This window comes from Daktulosphaira vitifoliae, unplaced genomic scaffold (assembly GCF_025091365.1).
Source record: "Daktulosphaira vitifoliae isolate Bord-2020 unplaced genomic scaffold, ASM2509136v1 Scaffold_2, whole genome shotgun sequence".
In the NCBI taxonomy this organism is placed as follows: Eukaryota; Metazoa; Arthropoda; class Insecta; order Hemiptera; family Phylloxeridae; genus Daktulosphaira; species Daktulosphaira vitifoliae.
In genome coordinates this window covers 42,462,896-42,485,377 of record NW_026099573.1, presented here as the reverse complement: position 1 = coordinate 42,485,377, position 22,482 = coordinate 42,462,896, and the positions used below count along the sequence as shown (strand labels likewise).

The 22,482-nt window shown below is 28.9% G+C and overlaps 1 protein-coding gene across 2 annotated transcripts in view; it reads left to right on the top strand.

The window, feature by feature from the left end:
- The first annotated feature begins 233 nt into the window (after positions 1-233).
- Positions 234-22,482, top strand: part of LOC126899899 (myosin-I heavy chain) — a 44,908-nt gene continuing 22,659 nt past the window's right edge. For both annotated transcript variants that reach the window (XM_050675153.1, XM_050675152.1), the window contains exons 1-2: positions 234-505; positions 17,687-17,784. In XM_050675153.1, coding sequence (XP_050531110.1) covers positions 463-505; positions 17,687-17,784 — 141 coding nt within the window. In that variant the 5' untranslated portion in view covers positions 234-462. The remainder of the gene's footprint in view (positions 506-17,686; positions 17,785-22,482) is intronic.

Below are 22,482 nucleotides of genomic sequence, written 5' to 3'. Positions count from 1 at the left end.
CTTGCAGCAATAGCGTTAACATGCCGGCCGGTTTGTGCGAATTATTCGCACGGCGGCTACCGTTACGAAGGGCGAACGGAACACCGGGAAAACAGATCCGCGGTCGCACGCGGTTACCATGACAACGTACGCCGGTGGCTACGACCCAGCGACGGGTGGTAGTGAGGTGTCCGGCGCACGCACCGTCGCAGCAGACGCCGCCGCCTGTTATGATCTGGCAGCAGTAGCACACATGCTCGACACACGGTCGGCCGGTCTAGGCGATTGCTGTGCGTGTTGTTCGGTAACGGTCGTGAGTTGTAGCGCAACCGAGTGTCGTGTCTAGTTCGGAGGTTTTCCCCGGGACCGGTTGCCGTCGATCGACCACGTTTTTACGGTAATATTGCGGTATGATGGACAGAAAGTGGTGACTGTGCGAGTGTGACTTATTTGACAAATCGTCGCGAGTGTGCCGCAATCGCCATGTCTCGCGGCACCACCATGGATTACAGGTGTTCCAGAATAGGTGAGTACTTGATGAAAATATAAGTTTCATTAACTTACTCAAAAGCTCAGTCAAATGCAAACATTACGTAAACGATTGTCAAGATCCCCTATACTTGAATGGCGTGCTTCAGACCCCTCTGTCGCCACTTTACCGCGCCCTTGTGTAATGCTAATAATTATTACCGCGCCCCGTCTAAACTCATATTTTTATCGCAAACTTTACTATACGTGGAAAAATTACATTATGTATTTTTCATGAATTTCTTATCAATATGTTATTTTATAACCAGATAAACAGATTGATAAGCTTCAAAACATATCCTTAACAGTTCAATTTCTATATTGTATTGGAAAAAATGTTTCAACAAATTAAATACAAGTTAAAATAACTTTTTTTGATGATAATCATTATGTTATTTATTGTATCTATTTATTAAACACTCTTTACTTTATTATAACTGACGAGTATTTAACAAAGATTTTAGTGCCCGAGACATCATTTAGTCGGCCAGTTTATAGTACACTTAACAATGACTTTAACGAGTTTAATAATCATATTACCTGATATTCCATATTGAATAATTCCTAGTTCAATTGCTTTTTAATAATGTCTCGTGTACATGACTATGTAATATAACCAGGTCTTGTTTTAAATTTTCAAAAACCCGTTATCATGTAAAACGTGTAGCATTCAAATAAATGAACTAAATTGACATTATTTTTATAACGTGCTTTTCCGTGTACTGAAATTTCATTATTTCAGTATTTGGACAAAAGTGGAAACGCCTACCCATTTTCTCGAAATAATATTATAGTGTATTCTGCGACATTAAAATGTTTTTGCACCTTTTTACTGCAAAACTTTTTTTCTCGTTTTAATTGAGTAGAGCCTCATATCGACCGTTGGCGTCAACAAGACGGGAAAACCCCACCCGAGTTGTTTTTCATAGGAAATTCAGTATTTCTCATTAAATGAAATCAATCCTTCGTCGAGTTGCAATATATTTCGATGTTCTCGCGTTGACTGATAAAAATACGTTTATGTATTAGTGATTCGTTTTTAACCGACTTTTGGATTTCAGTTGTCAATAAAAAATTGTTGAGCTCTGCTTATTAAAATTTCATGTTTGATTTAATAAAGATTCGTCTCAATTCAGCTCGGACCAATATTTTCGAGCACATTGCCATTTTCATGTAGTAACATTGTAATATCATATACTAATATCATTAATGGAATTAACGCATTGAACGTGGTGACCGAATGTTCAGCTTACTCAGCACCTGCTTGAGTGACGTTGTCCAAATATTATGTTAAATAAACATTTTTTTCCCCTACGTAAAACCATAGCAAAATTTGTCTTCGCGCTATAATCGGATCAAGTTGTACAGCTGCTTTTTTTTTTATAAAGATTATAACTCTCAGTGTTCTCCTTACGTTTTATAATTTCGTTATCTATCCGGTAACATTTACCCCATCGATGATGTCTGATTTCCTATTACTATTAACCTTACCACGTCTAAACAACAGCTGAAGGAGCTTCGTCATAATTACTGCGGTCGTAATAGTTTTTCCTGCCTTTTATTTCTGGGAGAGTGAGCTCAGACAATATTGAGTTGCCCGACAGATGCTTATACATTTATACTCTTGTAACAACACCTGTATAGTTAAAATAATTTTCATAATGGACTATTTCTTTGGGGAATCGCATCCTATGGTTAATATACGGAAGTCGACCGTGTCCATCCAACTCACAATAATACTGTTTCTGACTTTTAAACACAACATTAAAAATCATTTTTCATATTAGCTCCTCAGCGACTCATTTCATAAAATATTAAAAAAATTTTTTAAGTATTAGAAATCCGTAAAAAAAAAATACAGTATTTCAGTTTTATGACCTTGATTTTTGACCATTAAGAAAACTATGACGTGTTAAAATAAAATTGACATTATGAGTTACCTGACTGTGATTGTTTTTTTTATGTGTCATATCAATGTTAAAACTAAATATAAAATCAGAGTCATTTTTTAATCTAATAAATATTACTCTAATTTATTTAATTTACTAAATTAGTATTAGTGATTTTATCAAATAATTATCTTGTAATAATTGGATTTTATGTTCACTTTTAGAAAAACTGTTAGATTAAAACTAAACCGTTAATATTATAAATGTTTTATTTTTATTAATAGTTGAATATTTTCAATGCGACATTTTACTGCTATTTTTTTTGCACAAAATGACCGCTTCCTGTTGATAAGTGTTAACATACAGATATCTTACACATTTTAGGCTCGAATAGTTGTCATGTACTATATCTAGTTTCCTATACAATATCTACCATGCGTTAAAAAACAGTAGTGCAAAAACTGAAGCTGATTTGTTTTACACGCATGCTCGAAACAGCTGTGCGATGGTATTAAATAACGAATTAAGGGGTCGATAGTGCAGGGGCGTGTGACTACCACTAATAGGACGTTTTGGATATTTCCGGTTTAAAGGCTTAATACACGACTAAACAGTAAATAATCAAACGAACTATATTTTTAGAAATAACAGTCCCAATAGGTGCCTACTCAAAACAATATGTTTGGCTTTGTCAATACCTCAAATTTATACACTCATATAAATCACACTTGTAAATAAAATTAAAAGATATCATTCATATAAAAATAAACTTATATAAATAATAGTTTTTCTGTTGAAAATTTCAACCTTTTTTTTTGCTTTTATTTTTATGAATTTTGTGGTTTTTTGGACAAAACCAGCTTGTATATATATTTTTAATCTGTATGCCCTGTAAATCATTTATATCTCCGTATAATAAATAATGTGTGCACTTCATAATTTGATGGAACACAGTACCATATATATTGAATATATTATGTTATTTTATTATATATTATTTGTTATTTTATATTATTATATTTTTACATTCTTCTGAATATATTTTTTTCATAAAAAATTTTTGTCTTTTCTATTATAAAATGAAATTTTTGAAAACATCACTTTGTTTTATGAAAAAACAAAGTTACAATGATATTGCCTTTCACTTGAGTGTCTATAAATTGTTAAAGTTAACACTAAATATTTATACTCCATTTAAACTAGCTTTTTAAATAAACTCATTAAATACAATCGATAACTTTAATAATTAACTGTTGATTTAGTTTCGCACAACTGAGAAAACTTTAACCATACATTTTTTACTCTCTGATTGCTCATTTTATTATACTTTTAATGAGCAATCTAAGTTATTTTATTATGATAAATAAATATTTTAATAAGCTGCGACGCATATGTTCTTTTGAATTAATATTTATATGTGATTGTATCAACTGTTTCAATACCGTACTCGATATTAATCGATATTTTTTATTGCAGAACGACAAGGTAATTTTTTTGTCGTTTAAATGTTTGTAATACAATACTATTTTAGATTGCTGATCTGAAAATATATTCGATTATTTTGTTCGACTTAATCACGAATTTGTCGTAATGTTTAGATAGGCGTGTTCTTCATACGTTTACTTAGAATTCATAACCGTACTCGTATCGATTCTCAAAATTTATTCGAAACTTTGTTACCAAATGTTACTTCTAAATTGGTTTGAAACAATAACAAGAGCTAATTTGCTTCGTTCAACCAATTAATCGGATAATTTAAATTGGCTTGAAATGAAATTAATTTATGACGAACGACTTGCTTTAGGAGTTTCTGATCAATGTTCGTTGGTAGTAATAAATTTAATATTAAAAACTATGATTATAATGTTTAGGATTCGGTATTATATGTAATTATAAATTTAGTTTGAGCCTCTTTGAAATGTCTCAATTTCGTCAACTTTGGCATAGGATTATTAGTACTGTAATAATAAATGTCTCGTTTTAAGGGGGATAATCTCCCCGAATCCCCCTCTAAAAAAAACTATAACCTCGCTGACAATATATTAATAATTTTACAAGTAAATTATTAAAAAAATTTACCGGTTCATGGAGTGTTTGCAATAATTTAACAAAATGTATAAATATATTTATAATACCGAGCCCTACTAATGTTCTAAAATTTTTTTTTAATTTTTGAAACGGCGCTGGATGTTTACAAACGGTGACACGTGTGTTGCTAGGTATATGAGAATTAGGGAGGGTTGTTTCGATAAATGAGATAAAAACAGTTAGGTAAGGTGGAACAGCTCGTGCTGGACAGGTGGTTACCGCCAGCACAACGGAACACCCTAAAGCCGTACGTGCCTAGGTCCCCGCATGTGTTATGGTGCACGTGGCCGTTTTCTGCCATGGACCTTAACACATTGTAAGCGGAGTACAGGGACTTGATGACAAATAGAAACAATACATTATAATATTTTGGTAGGAACGGCATGCACACAAAAGGTGCGTGTCGTTTGTTTCTTTTTTCATCTTGTTGGGTAAACGTCGGTGATATTTCCTATAGGGGTAGTGGATAAACAGCAATAATTATATTTTCCAGCGCTGTTTGGTGTGCCCAGTTGATCACAACGAAATATTATTTTGGAAATTATCTCAAGGGATACAAAAAATAATAATAATAATAATAGTTTATTATACGTGTAGTATCACTAGAGAATGGACAATATTTTCATAATTGGCAATTCGTTTCAGTGGTAACATTACGTGTTTATTCGGGGACTCGACGGCTATGCGTTTTCGGTAATCATTTAGTAGTTACGGCCACCGAGTGTATTATTGTCAAAAGCAGTTACCACCAGAGTGTTTGTTTGTATTCGCATTTATTCGCCAACAAGATTTTACATTGCCATTTAATAACATAATGTTTTCTGTTGTAACACTATAATAGCGTGTGCATTAGTATACCAACAAATCAGCTATATGTATAGAGTACACATACAACTTAAGTCATGGAAACACTAAGTTATTTTAATACACGCACTTTAGAGTGTCTGAAAACTTGCCTTGTTTACTAAGACACTAACGACACGATTGTAGAACAAAAGGATAATATTGTGTTTTGGATTTCAGTTGGTCGTGTGTTACTTAAGGTGTGACAGAACCGCAAAACTGCATCCAATGGCCATTAAATTTTAAACGTTACATTACTCGAGTTCACCTTTTGGGAACGTGAACTCTTAGATATGTAAAAAAATCGTTTAGTTTCATTAAAATCATTTAATCTCTTTATGGCAATAAAATTGAATTTACTCAAAAAGTAAAACATTTTTAACGCCCGTGTCTGTTCGGGGAGTACCGTAACAATTGGTTTAATGGCCGCGTCCAGTCTTTTATATTTAGGTTTCAGAGTGATTTATTTTTTAATGATAATTTCCAACAGTACTTCGGTTTCCGCGCTATCTTCACGTGTAAGTAACGCTCTTGGTGGGTAGTAAAACGCAAATCGTATTGCAGGTTTAAACGCCAAAAAAATACTTAAGGGATTAGACGAGGTAAAATTTATACTTTTATTCGACGTCCATCTTAAATGTTTAACCTGAACTAAATCCAATCTCTATATTTAAATTATTCCTTTCTTGTATAAACATTTCTAACTACTGATTAAATAAAGTCTGACAACAATCCTTAGAGTTAATGTTAAAAAACATCTAGTCAGAGATTAGAAACGAATTTAAAATATATAACCCTAGTCGGTATTAAGAATAATACACTAGTGTGTATGTTATTAATGATCTTAATAAGATTTCCAGGCTCATTTTAAATCGCAGACCATCATTACTATGAAAACCAATAATCGATATGTTTCTGCGTTTTATTTGAATAGACACGTTTCTAAACACTGTTGACTTCAAAGAGTATTGCTAGAAAATATAATAAAAAATAATTTATTGACTGACATTGAACTTAAAGTAATGTATGATTCGTGTTGTACTGAGATATATAATTTCTAAGTGAAGCTGTGCATGAACGCCCTATGTTATATTAGATGAAAAAATTGGTTTTGAATTGTGTTTACTCAATAGGTTGATCACTTAGATGGTTTTTTTTTTTTTTGCAATTCCTATTCCATTTTGTGTTTGCTTTTAGTATATCTTTTCTATAGTGTATATGAGGTGTATAATTACATGTTTCCATCAAATAGAATAAAAACCAATCGTTTTCGAATAGAATGTATCGTGTTATTTCATATCTAATTAACGGATTCAGTAGAACTATACAAACATGTTACAATTTTGCGCTAGAACTTAGAGTAATTGATTAGAAATAATAATAGGTACTCTTATTGGATTCAGGCCAAGTTATTAAATGGCGAATAATTCCCTCTAGTCGTATTTTGATGGTTATTTTTTACGAACGAGAAGTTCATTTTAAATGTCATTGGGCCGCGCATCATACGAATTCGACCTTATTTAAACACAAACTGAATAAGCCGTCCACGGTTAAGGAATATTCGTACGTCAAAGCTGCTGTTGTATTGAGAGGTGGTAAGGGGAGTTTTGTATTATTTTGCCCTCCGACGATTTTTTAAATAGCATGCATGTAATACCATTTGTGAAAAAGTTGAATACCCGAGTAATCGTTAGTGTATGCCTAAAAAATATGGATATTTTGCCAGCACCCGGCGGGCAATAAGTATCAGATGTTTATTTTCACTGGAGAGGCACTTTTGTAATAAAAGCCATATAAATGTAATAAAGACCGGCTGTTTTTCCGTAGTCAAACGCTGGATAGATGTTTCATGTACCAAGTAATTACCTACAAAGAAAAATAACCCGGTACTGAAATTTTATGATCGTGGCCGCCATATTAGAACACAAATGAATTTAAACCGAACCGTAAGATTTATTTACAACATATTGTCTTCATCTAAAATTAAACCGGCCAGTGTACAAGCGACACGAGCTGAACGCAATGCAACTCTGACGATTACCATTAGTTTAGCATTGGCTCGAGTTTCCCCCTCGTCGCGAACGCGGTTGTGTCTTTTTTTAAAACCCGACTGACGCACAACCCGTTATCACAAATTATCCTTTTTATTTTCAGCCAGTACTCTCCCTTCGCCACCCTTCGACGACAGACCTAATTTAAGTTTTTAAATAAGCCCCTTAATAACGGCGTCGGTAACGCAATGCGACTACTGCTGCCCATAAACTAGAACGGACTGAATTAATTATGTCGTGGTTATTACCGCCAAACAACCGCGTCTGATGGTCGTGTATCGTATTAATAATTCCATTGGATAACGACATGCGTTTTCTTTTGAAATTAATAGTCTGAGAGATGCGCCACGGTAATTGGTAGAGACTCGACTCTATTGCTATTCAAACGGTCTGTTGCTGTGCAATTATACAAATGACACGGGCACATTCTATGGAAGTGAACNAATTCCATTGGATAACGACATGCGTTTTCTTTTGAAATTAATAGTCTGAGAGATGCGCCACGGTAATTGGTAGAGACTCGACTTTTTTCCAATTGCTATTCAAACGGTCTGTTGCTGTGCAATTATACAAATGACACGGGCACATTCTATGGAAGTGAACATGACTTTATGGTCGTTGAATTTCTCTTGTCGACGTCATCGAGTATCTTTCGATAACCTTCGTTATCGAAAATTGCGTAATCACGTAACAGTTACACGTTGTGTATTAAGTAAGAGGACAAATTCCATTTTTAGACTTTAAATGGAAACCCTACCAAGAAACGGACAGGGTTTTTGTTCGAAAATTCCTATGATATATACATCTTATATAAGGAAATGCTATAGAATATTTGTTTTTCTAATTATACTGGGAAAAACTATATTTTATAAGTTATAAAGTGTTATAGTCGATAATACTAAGAAATATCAATAAAAGAATTATTAATAAATTAAAGTATGATNTCTAATTATACTGGGAAAAACTATATTTTATAAGTTATAAAGTGTTATAGTCGATAATACTAAGAAATATCAATAAAAGAATTTTAATAAATTAAAGTATGATTATAAAATCATTGTCATTTTTTCCGATAATTGTATGATCTTAGTTTTAATATCCAATAACTCCTAAAATGTGTTTTCTGATGGTTTTTCTCTTTCATCTCAAAGTACATATATGACTGGTGTATGATTCAACAAAAACTGCTTGTACATTGTATACATGTATTTCTATTGAGTTTAGTTAACAAGTTCATTTGTAATGTCAGTTGTTTTTATTATTTGTTCAGGATCTGATTATAGCCGTAATTTTGTTGTCATTATCTTCCTAAAATAATAGAACATTTAAGTCAAAGTAAATATAGTGTACCCTGCGGTTCAATAAAATCAACAAACATTGTTAGTATTAAACATACATTCAATAAAAGAATTAATTGATTGACGTCAAACAAACAAAAATAGAAAGTGATTATTTTAACACAAATCACTTGATATCTCTTAAAAAATAGTAATTTACAATATGTTTATAATAATATTTTTTTAGGGCTTTCGGTTCTCTTTTTTAATCCTCAATATTACTATTACAATTTTAGTATTAAGTTTTATGTAATTTGAATATAATAATATAATTGATATTATATAATTTATTTGTTTAACATAATGACCTAAAAGAAAAATTTTTTTTTTGTTAATTTTATAGTTGGAATGATACGAAATTTAGCATAATTATATGAATTTAAAACTAAGCTTTTTATACAATTTATGTAGGGACAATAATTAATTTACATAAGTTAACATTAAGTCTGTTAGTAGTCAAAATGAGTCCCAAGTTCATAAATTTCAAGTTTTTAACCCATACATTTGTTTTGAAAGCATCAAATATCTTGGAACTATTTTTTTTCAATGCAATAATATTATAATCAAAATTTGATGATTTTATTTATTAAAAATATTTGTTAAATATTGCAATTGATAATAAAGGATCAAAAAATTTATCCTGAACAAGTTTTAGAAAATAAATCAGTAAATTAAATATTAGAATAATTTGAAAATTGTACCCTCTATTCATAAACAAAGCAAAGAGAAATTTTTATAAAATAATAATAATAAAAATTATCAACTTGATTAGAGGTAATAGGCAATTATTTATAACAAAATAAAATATTACAAGAATTCAACTGTTTAATTAAATTAAAATTAAAGTTGAAACAAATAAAAGAAGTAATACTAATAATAATAGTAAAATCACTTACCATTAAAATTCAGATATGTTGATTTATGTGAATCGGTTGCCTTGTGTAGATTTTTATTCAACTATAATTTATTTATTTTAAAACATATATTCAATGAAAAATAAAATGTAAATTTTAAATTGCCATACAAACATTACAACAATTCTGCTAAAAATAGAATAAAAAAAAATAGCAATAATATAATTAAAGTAGTATTGAAATAATGTGACTAAACCAACACAATTAACAGCATACATTTGATAAATAAAATCTACTTGCAACACTAATGAGCGATAAATAGGAAAATAAACAAATGGGAAAATAAGACAGCTCGAGAAGTCTATTAATAGAAATAATTTTAGTTTATTTGTTGAGCGACAAATTCAAACAACCGTTTTCAGCAGATGGAAAAAATATTTGGAAAACGGCGACAAATTCATTGATAAACTTTAAATTCAATGGTCGGATTTTGAGAATATGAATATTGAAGTCAATCGAGCCAAGTAGTAAATGTTGAAAATTGGCAACATGGCAAAAATAAGCGTTAACAACGCTCTGTCCCTTTTAATTTTATAGACTTATCAAAGCAACGTTGCCGGTTTGTTATGAACTTATTGCTATATTGAGGGCCTAGAGAAATAACAAATTATTGGGTAAGATAGGCCCCTTCTATCTTACCATTTGGCCGCCTAGTTGTTTTGTTAATGTATATTTACTGTGCTACTTTAATTTTGTTCACTCAGTTATTTGAATCGGTCGCTCTTACTACCTGACTGGGATTGACACGAATTAATTTTCTAAAATATTGGTCCATGGAATTAAAAATAATTATCGAATTTTTCGCTAATTTATTGTGTTTCAATTAATTATTTTAGTGTATTAATGATATGCATAAGACTATTTTCATCGTAAAAGATTTTTCGCCCGTACTCTTCCATTCCCTTGGGTACAAAAATTATGATCAATTCCGAAATACTGGTCCAAAAGTTGTAATCGATCATTGTTGTAAAGCTATTTAAGTGATATATCAAACAATTTTTAGTAATATTTTTAAGTTTTAATTTAGAAAAAAAAAATGTTTGGAATTCATACTCGATTTTAAGCAGCATTCTACAAATTTAAGGTTTTGGCACAGCATAAGTTATGGGTAGTTTATGGGGCTAAAAGCATAAACCCCTTATCCTAATATTTTTAATTTAATTAAATTTAATTTGGTTTCTCAAAAACAATTTCATGATGGAGAATTAAATCCTTTTGAATTTTTTTGCAAAGAGATGACTTATTATGTTTGATTTTTTTTTTTTTTTTGAGATTCATGTTCTTAAAATACATGTCACGAGGCAAGTTTTCTTGAGACCCTCCGTTAAATTAATCTTTGCATGTATATTAATTATAAATATAAAATTTTTATTTATTTATCACAACAAAAAAAATTTTAATGCGAAAAATAAGATGTGTGCTTAAGTATTTAAACTAGACTCTCTCCGATTAAAGTGCATTTTATTTTCTAAAATCAATTGACTTATAACAACTTTTTAGTTTAATTATTAATAATATCATTTTTTACAGTAATCATAGTGTAATAATAATTCATGCGATAGAATTCGATAAATGATAAAAAATTATCGCCTCTATAAAAAAATTTTATTATTCCACTGATTATTTATTATTGTCATTAAAATGTTACAGTATTCGACAAATATAATTTATGCTAATATTTATCGCAGAACTTTGAAAATTGGCCCCCCAAGACTGAGTATTTTATTTGTTATATTTTATACAAATGACGGTTGATAAGACTTAATAATATTATGTGACGCTATTGATATTTATGTAATTTGATAGGTATTTTGTTTTCTTAAAACCTCATCTAAAAACGGATCTATAACGACCGCGTGCTCTTGACACCGAGACGAATGACTCATCGTCTGTTGATGCGTCCGAATGAAGAACCATTGGGTTATTCTCGTTTCACTTTCATACGAGTGAATCAGCTCAGGTGGTACACTACTTCACTCGGTAACACAAACCTTTCAATGGTATTGCCCCCAAATTGTACTGGAGTTGTGTTGTGTGGACCACCGCCGTTCCCGTCATTGTTTTCAGTGCCCATTAGTATTTATAATGTTATCAACACTACTTAAACGAATCCATTTTGTGCAAAATGATATGCAAGTAACAAACTTGCAGGAAATAATTGAAATATATTGTCTGCACACGTTGTACCATGTTGAGATGATTAAGTTATTAATAAAATGGTATACTTGAATCTGCTGTTAAACTGTGTCAAACATTCCGTGACTAAAGGCTTATTCAAACACCACATTACATTTATTCAAAATGAATCACTGCTATGACCTTTTGATATGACATATACGGTCTGTAGATATTATCCGGCGGCAAATAGGAACATGGAAAAGCCAAAATTGGCGACTAACTCTATTAACTAACAATAAAAAACATCGTTTTCTTCACTCATTGCGTGTGTCGTACACCTGAGCAAAATCTCAATGGTAATTTGTATTGTTTTCCTTATTATCGATTAACTCATACGTCATATGTTGTTCAATACTGAAACAAGTTTTATAAGTAGTAATAATTAAATTGGTTTAAAATAACTCATTATTTATTTAAAAATCTATTCAGAATTGATAAAGTTTTTTTTTTACGTATTACGTTTATTGTATTGACACTATTTTAGTTTTACAGCAACTGTTTTTAAATCTCATTAAAGAATTTTATCAATTCTATATGGAAAATTCCGAGGGATACTCATTAGAACTACCCTCAAATATCCAAATACCTTCACTAAATTCCTTACTAAAATAGGTATGTAATCAAAAACCATTATAGTGTATAAAATTCTAATTGCTATCTCACATAATTCACTAACGGGAATGTTTCGTGTGATATCTCTGTAGTCATTTTCACTTAAATAGCAATTACTACAGTAAATAGTCTCTTATTTGCTTCTAAACATGTACTTATAACACAACATTTATTTTATCCCACTTTGTGTTGTATTTTGATGCATTTAGCTTTGCATTAAAGTAATAATTTAATAATTTACAATTAAATTTTATATTTTTATTTGTAAAAATGATCATTAATAATGTAAAAGATTTACATTCAGAGAAAAAATGTGAAAAAAAAGGCAAAATGTAATAATTACATGCTAATATTTCATGCCACGTTGTTGAAAATACAATTAATTTTCGAAAATTATTTATCATCTGTTTTAATTGTTGTCATTACAAACGAGAACCATTAATCGGCGTATACAAATAAGTGTGCATGGCTTAATTTTCTGTGAAAATAATAAAATAATGTTATTGTTTACAACGTCAAGTGACCATTGTATGTCTAACATGCGAAGCAAGAGTAGTAGTGATTCCCTTTCACACGACATTATTATAATTAACAATTACACGTCGGGCGACAGCTAAACAGTAATATTTTGCTATTATATTTTCAAAATCCTACTATTGTGTAGATTGATAAGAGAAAGTCGGGGGTATACGTGTATTATAACGTGTGCCTGGACGGCGTAAACAATATTTGTGGAGCTCGTAATAAAAAATTAAAACAGACTCGCAGGAAGTCGTGTTTTTTCTTCGTCCATCCATTTTGTATGTACATATATGCGTAAACGTGTGCATTTGAATCGTGTGAACGTTTGGTATTCAATTGACGTACGCGAACACGGTAGCAAGGAAGAGGTTCCTCCGGCCCACACGCGACTAGTTACAACAATGTAAAATAGGAGGATAGGCCCTGGGTACGTACTTCATTTAGTCAATTGTAGAATGTATAATAAAAGAGCGCATAATATATAGGTAGTTATGTATTTCGGTGTGGCTCTTTTGTTCTTGAAGCGATTATTATAATTGACCGATTACCAGGTAACACGATAACCGATTTCCCAAGCGGCATTTAGAGATTCTGTTTAATTGTTAGCTGGACACTAGTGATAAATTTACGAGACCGTACAATGAGTGGTATCCTTTTGGGGTATGAATTCTCAGAAAGGTTAGTCTTTTTGGAAAACACGGTCTTAAACGAACGCATAGCGTCTCGCCATGTTTAATTAAAACGTTTTATCACGAGTCCGAAATTGACAGATGGAAATAGATTCTAGTTGGGTCGGGTTGTCGTGATACAATAAAGTAATTGTATTCATCGGGTCCTTCGTAGTGTCACTTTTGCTAGAGAATAATGCATAGTATCCATAAGAAGTACACAACAGTCGCTTCTTTCTGATCTTATCGAGACTTCCGGTTTTACTCGTCTTAGTCGGATTGTATATGTATATCTATACACTTAGATATTTTCTTTTCACGTTCCTGTTGTTTTTTTTTTCACCTACTTGTTGTTAAAATTTCGTTATTCGCCACAAACTGGCCACTAACAAACAATAATTGGTTGCAAAATTGTTTGATAGAAATCTTAATTGAAATTAGTAATTGCTGAACACCAAGTCGATTTAAATATTTAGACTGTTTGAATTCGCACGCTCTATGGCAAAATAATGATTCATTTATTCTTGTTTAACCTTTAAAATTCTTTAATTATAATTTACTGACGATATTTTTTCAAATCAAATTTACTTGCCAACCATTAAGTATCAAGTAGAATCAAGTACACTTCACTGTAGTACAATCTACTTTGAATATTTTGTAATTACAGTAATTTTTCAACGCTAATTACACGTTAATTATGCTTTTCTTTAAGCACAATTCAAACGCTAATGGTTCGTTGTAGACAACACTACATTTGTTTCACCTCTAAAGGTTGTTAAGTACACTATGCTTGTTCATTTAATTCAATGCTATTAAATGTTTATGATAAAAACAAAATAATAATTAAAAAGCCAAATTATTAGTTTGTTTAGTGTTATATTTAAAACGTTATATTTGACATACTAGTAGATGAGGATACAGGGAAATTCGGTAAAGGACCATTTTTATTATAAATTTTTCAGAACCGCAAAAACAAAGTTATAAATTTTTATCCTTTTAATAATAAAACAAAAATAGACATTTTCAGTAGCTAAATGAAAAAAAATGTTCGACCAATGAATTTTTACTGCTAAAGTTCTATGGAATCAAACCATAAAAACAAAGTCTGAAAAAATTATGGGTTATATAGTTTTTCCCTTGTAACCTTCAGATACTTGAGTTATTTATAAGTAGAAAACCCAACTAAAAAAAAATTATGTTCATTAACATAATTTATTATTGATAATAGTGCATCATTCAATTTTTAATAAGTGAAGTATTTACTTAAAAGTAATTTTATAAATTTTATTTATTGGCACCCTTAAAGTGTTAAAAGTAAATAATGATACTCGAAATCCAAGCGTCCTATCTACCAGTAATAATCAATTATAGCTTTAAAAAATGACTATTTTCAGTTCTGTCGTGAGAAACAACGTGTGCTGTATATTTTATAGCTACTAGTTTTGAAACTATGTTATTAAGCTTATTTTTTTTTTACCAAAAAGAATTCTATTTTAGATACAAGAGGAAAATCTAAACTTAATAATGAACTTATTTACAGAGAAATACTATTTAAGGGCTTTTGAAATGATTTCATTTGCAGATGAAATCGTTGGTATACATGCAGTGATTGTGAAAATAAATATATTTTTAGTGCTGTAAACAAATGGCATTGTGTAACAATGGCAGTGGTGACAACAGGCTTTCCATTTTTGTTTTCGTCGTTCTTTTTACTATTATTTTGTGTGGAAAAACACATTTTATTTTGTCTCGTAGGCAAACTTCTGAGTAATATAAATGTAAATTTCTTTACTATCCGTTTCGCATACAACAGTGTAAATCTCTAAAAAAAAAATCTGCACTTTTGTAACATTAATTAATATATTACATTTAGTATAAGCAAGTATTTGGACATCTTTTAGGAGGGAGTGATGGGCTTAAGAAAACGTTTACCTTATTTTTTAATAAACATTATTTTTAATGAATTTTTTTTTTTTTACTCAAAATCCTTCTTTAAGTAAATTACTTCTGAAGTAATAATTGAAATGAGCTTTATTTTAGTAGCCGATACAAATTTTTTAGATATTTTAAGTGAACAGATATTACAACACAAGATTAGTATATGATTTTTATTTTGAACATTTTGTCAGTTTCACCAGACATGTGTCTTACATGTGTTGTTGCAAATTAATAACGCAGTTTTATTTGAAGCTCATTTATATCTCATACATCATTAGTCAAAATTATGAGCCGAGAATGTAACGAGTTTGTTGAACGTATTTTTGATTAATTTAATAGTTTATTCGCTTCCTTATACAATACTATTATACAATAATAATACAATACTATTTCCAATGAGTTAACATTGTGACAATAATCTTTTCCTTTTTAGCGAAATAATGAAAATGTGCAGTAGGTTCTGATTAGCAAGTTAAACCATGATTATTATTTCAAAAAAAAAAAAAAATACAATTCGTGCACTTAATTGTTGTTTATTTGTTTTAATAATATTAAATATTAATTAGTTCATCACTAATTTGCATAATTAATAGAAACAACAACTCTGTATTCTTTATCAATATTCATAGGATTGCATTTTTATGTGTACTCCGACTATCGTCATTTAGATAATTGTCTATTGTATTTTAAATATACAGTAGTGTGTTATTAATATATCATAATAATGTTGGCGAGTAGCCTAGTCGTTTAATACGGTTTTATTATGGTTTCAATGATATGCCCAAATGACTTTTGATCCCTTTGCCGACAGTGCTATAGAGGCGACAACAATATTATGAAACTGCTATTTCTTAAAAAATAAACCAACTGAGTATTTATAAAATACATAATACAGTCGTTAAGCATCCAATTATACATTCAATCGCTAAATTTAACTGCAATTTCAGTATTTTCTAATTAATCCAACTTAAATATAAGTGAAGTACCTACAATGAATATACTTGCATTCATTGAGAAAAGACTTTTAAAGCGCCTTTAAAAACATCTTTATTCTTCAACAACAAAGTCAATTTTTGAATCTTTTGTCTGTGTTTTATACTATTAAAAACTTTTGGTATTGTTTCTATTAAAATAAAAAGTAATATCATTTTTTTTTCGAAAAGAAAATAATGTAACCAAGAACACTTCATACCATTTCTCGTTTATTTCCATTAGACTATAATGGGCTAAATGAATACTTATAGAATTATTAGTTTCGACTCATGAAAACCCACCTTCATTCAAGCGGAAATTATTTTTTATACTATTGTCAAGGATTGAAAATATGACTAATGTTTCTGTTGATGAACTATTGTCACGTGATACACAATTTTCCAGGTTGAATTTTTGCGGTTGGTGTTAGTTTTATTTGTTTATTTTTGTGTTTTCATTTAAAATGACTATTGATCTAAGTGACATTTTTATAGTATAGTGATGAGTAAATATCATATTTTAATTAATAATTGACCATCACTGCTAAGTAGGTTGTCTTCGAATTATACTTTCCCATACAGTTTAAATATGTTCAGCGAGATATTCGTTCTTTATGTTGAGTAGTTCTGTTATTTTTGTACACGATATAGAACTTTTGAGAAAACAAAATAATTTATTGTTTATAGATTGTTATCTTCTGTGTATGACAAGAATATCAATTGATAAATTATAAATATCCCATTAATACGAAGTGCCTTTTAATTTCTACTATCCTAACAATAATTTATGATTCGTGTTATTTATTGATTTTATTAACGCGTAATATGTTATAATTGTAATGAACGCCTAACATACATCTATACGGTTATATTAAATAAAATGATATTCATTGATCTTGGACCAAAAATAATAACAATTAAAAATGACACTAGTTATTAGGTTGAACAATATTAATTTTGTCTTTAACTAGTAATTAAAAAAATCAATAGCCTATCCGTATCTATTGTATCTTCAACATAGAATAATAATTTGCATAATTATATACATGGAAATTTATAGGATGATTCAATGTATAGTTTAATTCCTATTTATTAGTAGAGTTAGAATTTGAGTACAATTTATTTATCTTACTTGTTGAGTATTACTAAAATTGTATCATTTTTTCAGGGAATTGTGGAGTACCTGACATGACATCTATATCAGATATAGACGAAGATGTTATCAACCGAAATTTGCAAACAAGATATTCAGAAAATCACATTTACGTATCCTTTTTATACAATTAAAAATTTATTCTTAAAAATCTATTAACTTGAGTAACAATGTTAGTGTTAGTCAATAAAATACAAGGTAATTTTTTCATAAACTTTATTAGTGTTTTTAAAATTATGAGTTAGGTACCTGAGTTAGGATTATAGGTACCTTATACATAATTAATTGTAGTAAGGGAAAAGAGTAAATATTACTTCTGAGTATATTATCTATTTAGACTATAGTTTTAAATAAGTTCTCAAGTTTTTCTAACTTTAAGATTGATAAAATGACAAACGTTATTGATGTTATACAAAGTTCACAACTTAATAATATTCTTATTTATTTAAAGAAAATCTTAAAGTACTTAATTACATATTTTTTGTACTTTATACACTTTAATAGATTTTGATCGCATATTTTTTAGAGTCTTTATTTTACTTAAGTGTTAAATTTATAGCTATTAAATATCAAACAATAAATTAAATAATAATTTAAACATAATTTATAACACAATTTACTGCACAAAATTATAATTTAGTAACAATTATATGTATAGGCTAAAAACTTGGCTTTATTAATTATTATAGTTGGAGATAATTTTTAATACTTCTTTCAATTTTAACATACTTTTTTCTAATCTTTATTATGGGAAATATATTTTACATAAAAAAAGTTAACTAATTAAAAACATTTTCATTAATATCTTAGTTTTTTATAACAATACTATTTAGACTTTTATTACTATTAAATTAATTTAACTTATTCATTTTTCTTATCATCCCTCTATTTTAATTATTAAAATATAAGTTAGTAATTATTACTAACTTCATTAATATTAATTATTATTAATTTTATTATTTATATAAGTTAAATTTTACCAAATAAAATATTTATGAGTTTTCTTCTAGTACTATTGCAAATATTATGAAACTATACTTTAAAAAATTATCAAATTATAAAAACTGAAACGTTATTGTTAAAAGGTTATTCTATTACTGTGTCAGTTGCGTCATATAAAATGTATAAGACACAACTTACTAATATTAAATCATTGACCTTACAATATATGTTAACGATAAACATTATTTCTTATGATAAATTATTTTTTAGTTATGATCAATATTTTATCAGACATTTTAACAATATTAGTCAACAAATGTTTCATTGATTTTATTTTGTACTAATTTTCTAACTATTTTATTATTGACCTGATTGAAATAGTAAAAGTTCTGTGACTATTGTTTATAAAATGATTATTGCATTATATAAAAAAATCAATTAGTTGTACCAATTTTTTCGAAGCAGACACTTATTGAAGAATTCACAATTTTCTTGGCAAGATAAAATGTTTATCTTACCTAAACTCATCGGATAAAGTTTATAACACTTCATTGCTTTAATAATAATCGATTTTATAATGTTTTTATTTCATTCCAATAATTATTTTTTTTATACTTCTAACTCCTTGACCTTTTGACTTTTTATAGTGTAAAAAAAGTAACTAAATATTGTGATTATCCTAAACGCATACGTGTCGTTTTTATAGTATTACAGGTGAAATAATTTGATATATTGATCGTATTTGCTATTGTTAATTCATTCAATGTTATTATAAACATTAATTTATAAATTCGTTGTTTGACTATAACCAATTCAATTAAAAATGAACTTTCTGTATACTGTGGGAAAAAATGCTTGAATAGTTTATATTTTGTAGTCGTCTTTAATGTAGAAAAAAATGAGAACTATAAATAAATATTTTAAAGCTGTCGATCCGTTTAATTTTTCAAACAAAAGTATTCAGTTATTTAACGATACATTTAAGTTAAATTTAATAAATGAAATTTTTTACGATTAACATTATTTATGTTATCAACTTTAAAATAACTAATTATTTCTAAAAAAAAAAATTATTATATAAATAAAAAAAATAATAATAATTTTTATGTAAACAAAAAACTTGTAATAGTAGCGATTAATTCTGATTAAAAATGAAAAAACAATAGTAAAACAAATACATGGCAGCTAGCACTAACCGTAATAGTTTCTCTGTATTTCATTAACTAGTTAATGTGTTCGTTTTATGAAAGGGTAGTTATAAAAAGGTTATTACGATTAGTTCAACTGATATGAGTATCATAAAAAATGGCAATGTATTATCCATTAACGTCAACATTGTAATCATTTTTTCTATACAATATTTAAATAAGCCTAAATAAGTATTGAACACAATCTAGATTTACGTTATATTTTTGTTTTATAGCAAAAATGCTCTTTCATTTAGAGCCTATAAAAAACTATGGTAAATGTTTAAGTAATATAATTTTTATATTTTTTATCACGAGATTTAATGCACTTTTTGTGTAAATATAATTAATTTTTTTTACTCTTAATCATATGATTAATTTGAAACACGTGATTATAATAATTATATTATTAGAATAAATAAATACAATAATAATTATTTATTTACAGTTTTAATGATTAATAATAGTAATAACGTCGATTGACTAAGTTCATAAAATTAAAAAAAAATTATCCTTACTTTTTTAAGCAGGAAGTAAGTGATTATTATTAACATTGACACATTGACCGAAAAAATCATATCAGTTACTTTTTAGTTAAAACACATTCGGCCTACTGCTGTCAATCCAACTAAACGTTATTCTTCTATTAATTCCAATGAACCCTTGACCCATTTCTAGAAATTAAAATGTTATGTGAAACAATTATTCTTCTTTCTCATTTACATTTTATCAGTCATTTACTGATGTCATTTAGTTCATACTTCTATTTCCTTGATACTCAAATTATTTTTACTATTCAGCTATGAGTTTTTTTAGTAATGATAGAATATTTGATATTGATAAAAATAATGGTATTTTTTATTTTTATTTTGAATTACTTTCATAAAAATCAACATTATTTACTTTCATTATTTTTATAATTAGAAAATTAGAATTGTTATTTTTTCACAAGTAATAATTAATTTGCATTAGCCAGTGCCTCGTGTTCAAATGTATTAAATTAGAATGTAACGCAATTAAAACTATTTAGGATGTAAACAATTAATATTATAATGAAATATCGGGAAATTATCAATTGATTCAAATAATTAAAGGCCGGAGCTTTTTAATGGAGTCGGCAATTCTGTGTAGTTGCTTAGGAATAGACGGTTTTGTGCGTTCAATATTGAAAATTAATTAACGATTCGCCGGAGAAATACTGTAGCTCACCAATTAAGTAGCACTTAGCATTAAGAAATACGCTGTTGCCACATACGAAGTACGTTGTCACCTTGTGCAAATTTATATCCAACTAGACTCTAATTTTTGTCTGGAAAGTTTCATTCGGTTGTCGCCGCCATCAATGTATGAAATACTACTAACACACTAGGTTTTTTGACAATACTGATTCAGTCCGAATTGTAATCATTTTTGAGTTAACTAATGACGCAACTGAAAAAGGTATTGTGCCAATGAAACGTAAATACGTATCTCTTTAGTAAAGCAATTAATTCTGGGAAATCCGAGCGAAAACAAATCGCATTAGGTGTCCGCAAGGCGTGTAACAGTGTCGTTTTTGTTACATATTTGCTCTTATTGAATTCTACCCTTTAATGCGTTTTATAAACATTTATAGAGCTGCGTCTTAGATAGTGTAATAATAGCCAATATCATTGTCGTTGATTTCATGTGACATGAGTTTTCGTGAACACTCAAAGGTTAAACACCTCCGGAAAACGTGTAATGAACGTCGAATAATATAAAAATTTAATCGTGTCACTCAAATGACAGCCAATGCGGTAGAAAACAGTTTTGCGGGTGTGTTGTTGATGGCGTTATGAATATGAAATACAATCGTCGCATTAAATAAGTATACACGTTTGTACAATGCATTCGTGTGTACATCTCGCGTTGCATTACAATATTTGAATGTTTGGCTCTTTTTGTTGACGTTTCGACTCAATATAAACCACTTGGGTTATTAAATGTTTGTCATTAGTCATAGTCGTCGGGCGAGGCGGTTCGTTTTTCTGGTAATATTAGACGGGAAATAAAAGCAGCTATACACGAGTTGCGCGTACCCTAAAAAAGTTAATGTTTTTTATTTTCTAGACAACTTTTATGAAGTATAAAATTGTTTCTCTACTTTGTGAGTACATGTTTCAATCGTAATTGATGCTTCAAAAATAATTGTCATTACTAATGTAATGTTTGAATATTGATTTTTACTTTTGTACAATGCTCGACTTGACTTTACTTTTCATTTTACAAAATATAAAAATTACTAAAATTGTTGCATTAATAATTTTCACTCAAGTGTTTATATACTTATTAAATATGGATTAGAAGTATTAATTTGAAATAATTATAATCATGTAATTTGTTTCAGTGTTCAATATAGAGGCTGTTCACTAAGTAAGGAAACAGGTCAATTGTTACAAACAATGAGAACTATATACTTCTTTACTTATTGAACACTCTATATAAATATTTTAAGCTAAAATATTACTCTTGATTACTAGTGTAAGATTTTATTTATGAATAGAAAGTGACTTCCATTTATATACTGTGATTTTCAAAATACCTCATTTTTTGTTGTTATACGTTTCAAAGTGTTACATCCTTTTTATATAATTGTACTTGAAAGTAAAAAGTTCCTTTTAGTACTTTTTTTACTTGCCATTGTACGGTAAATAATTTATG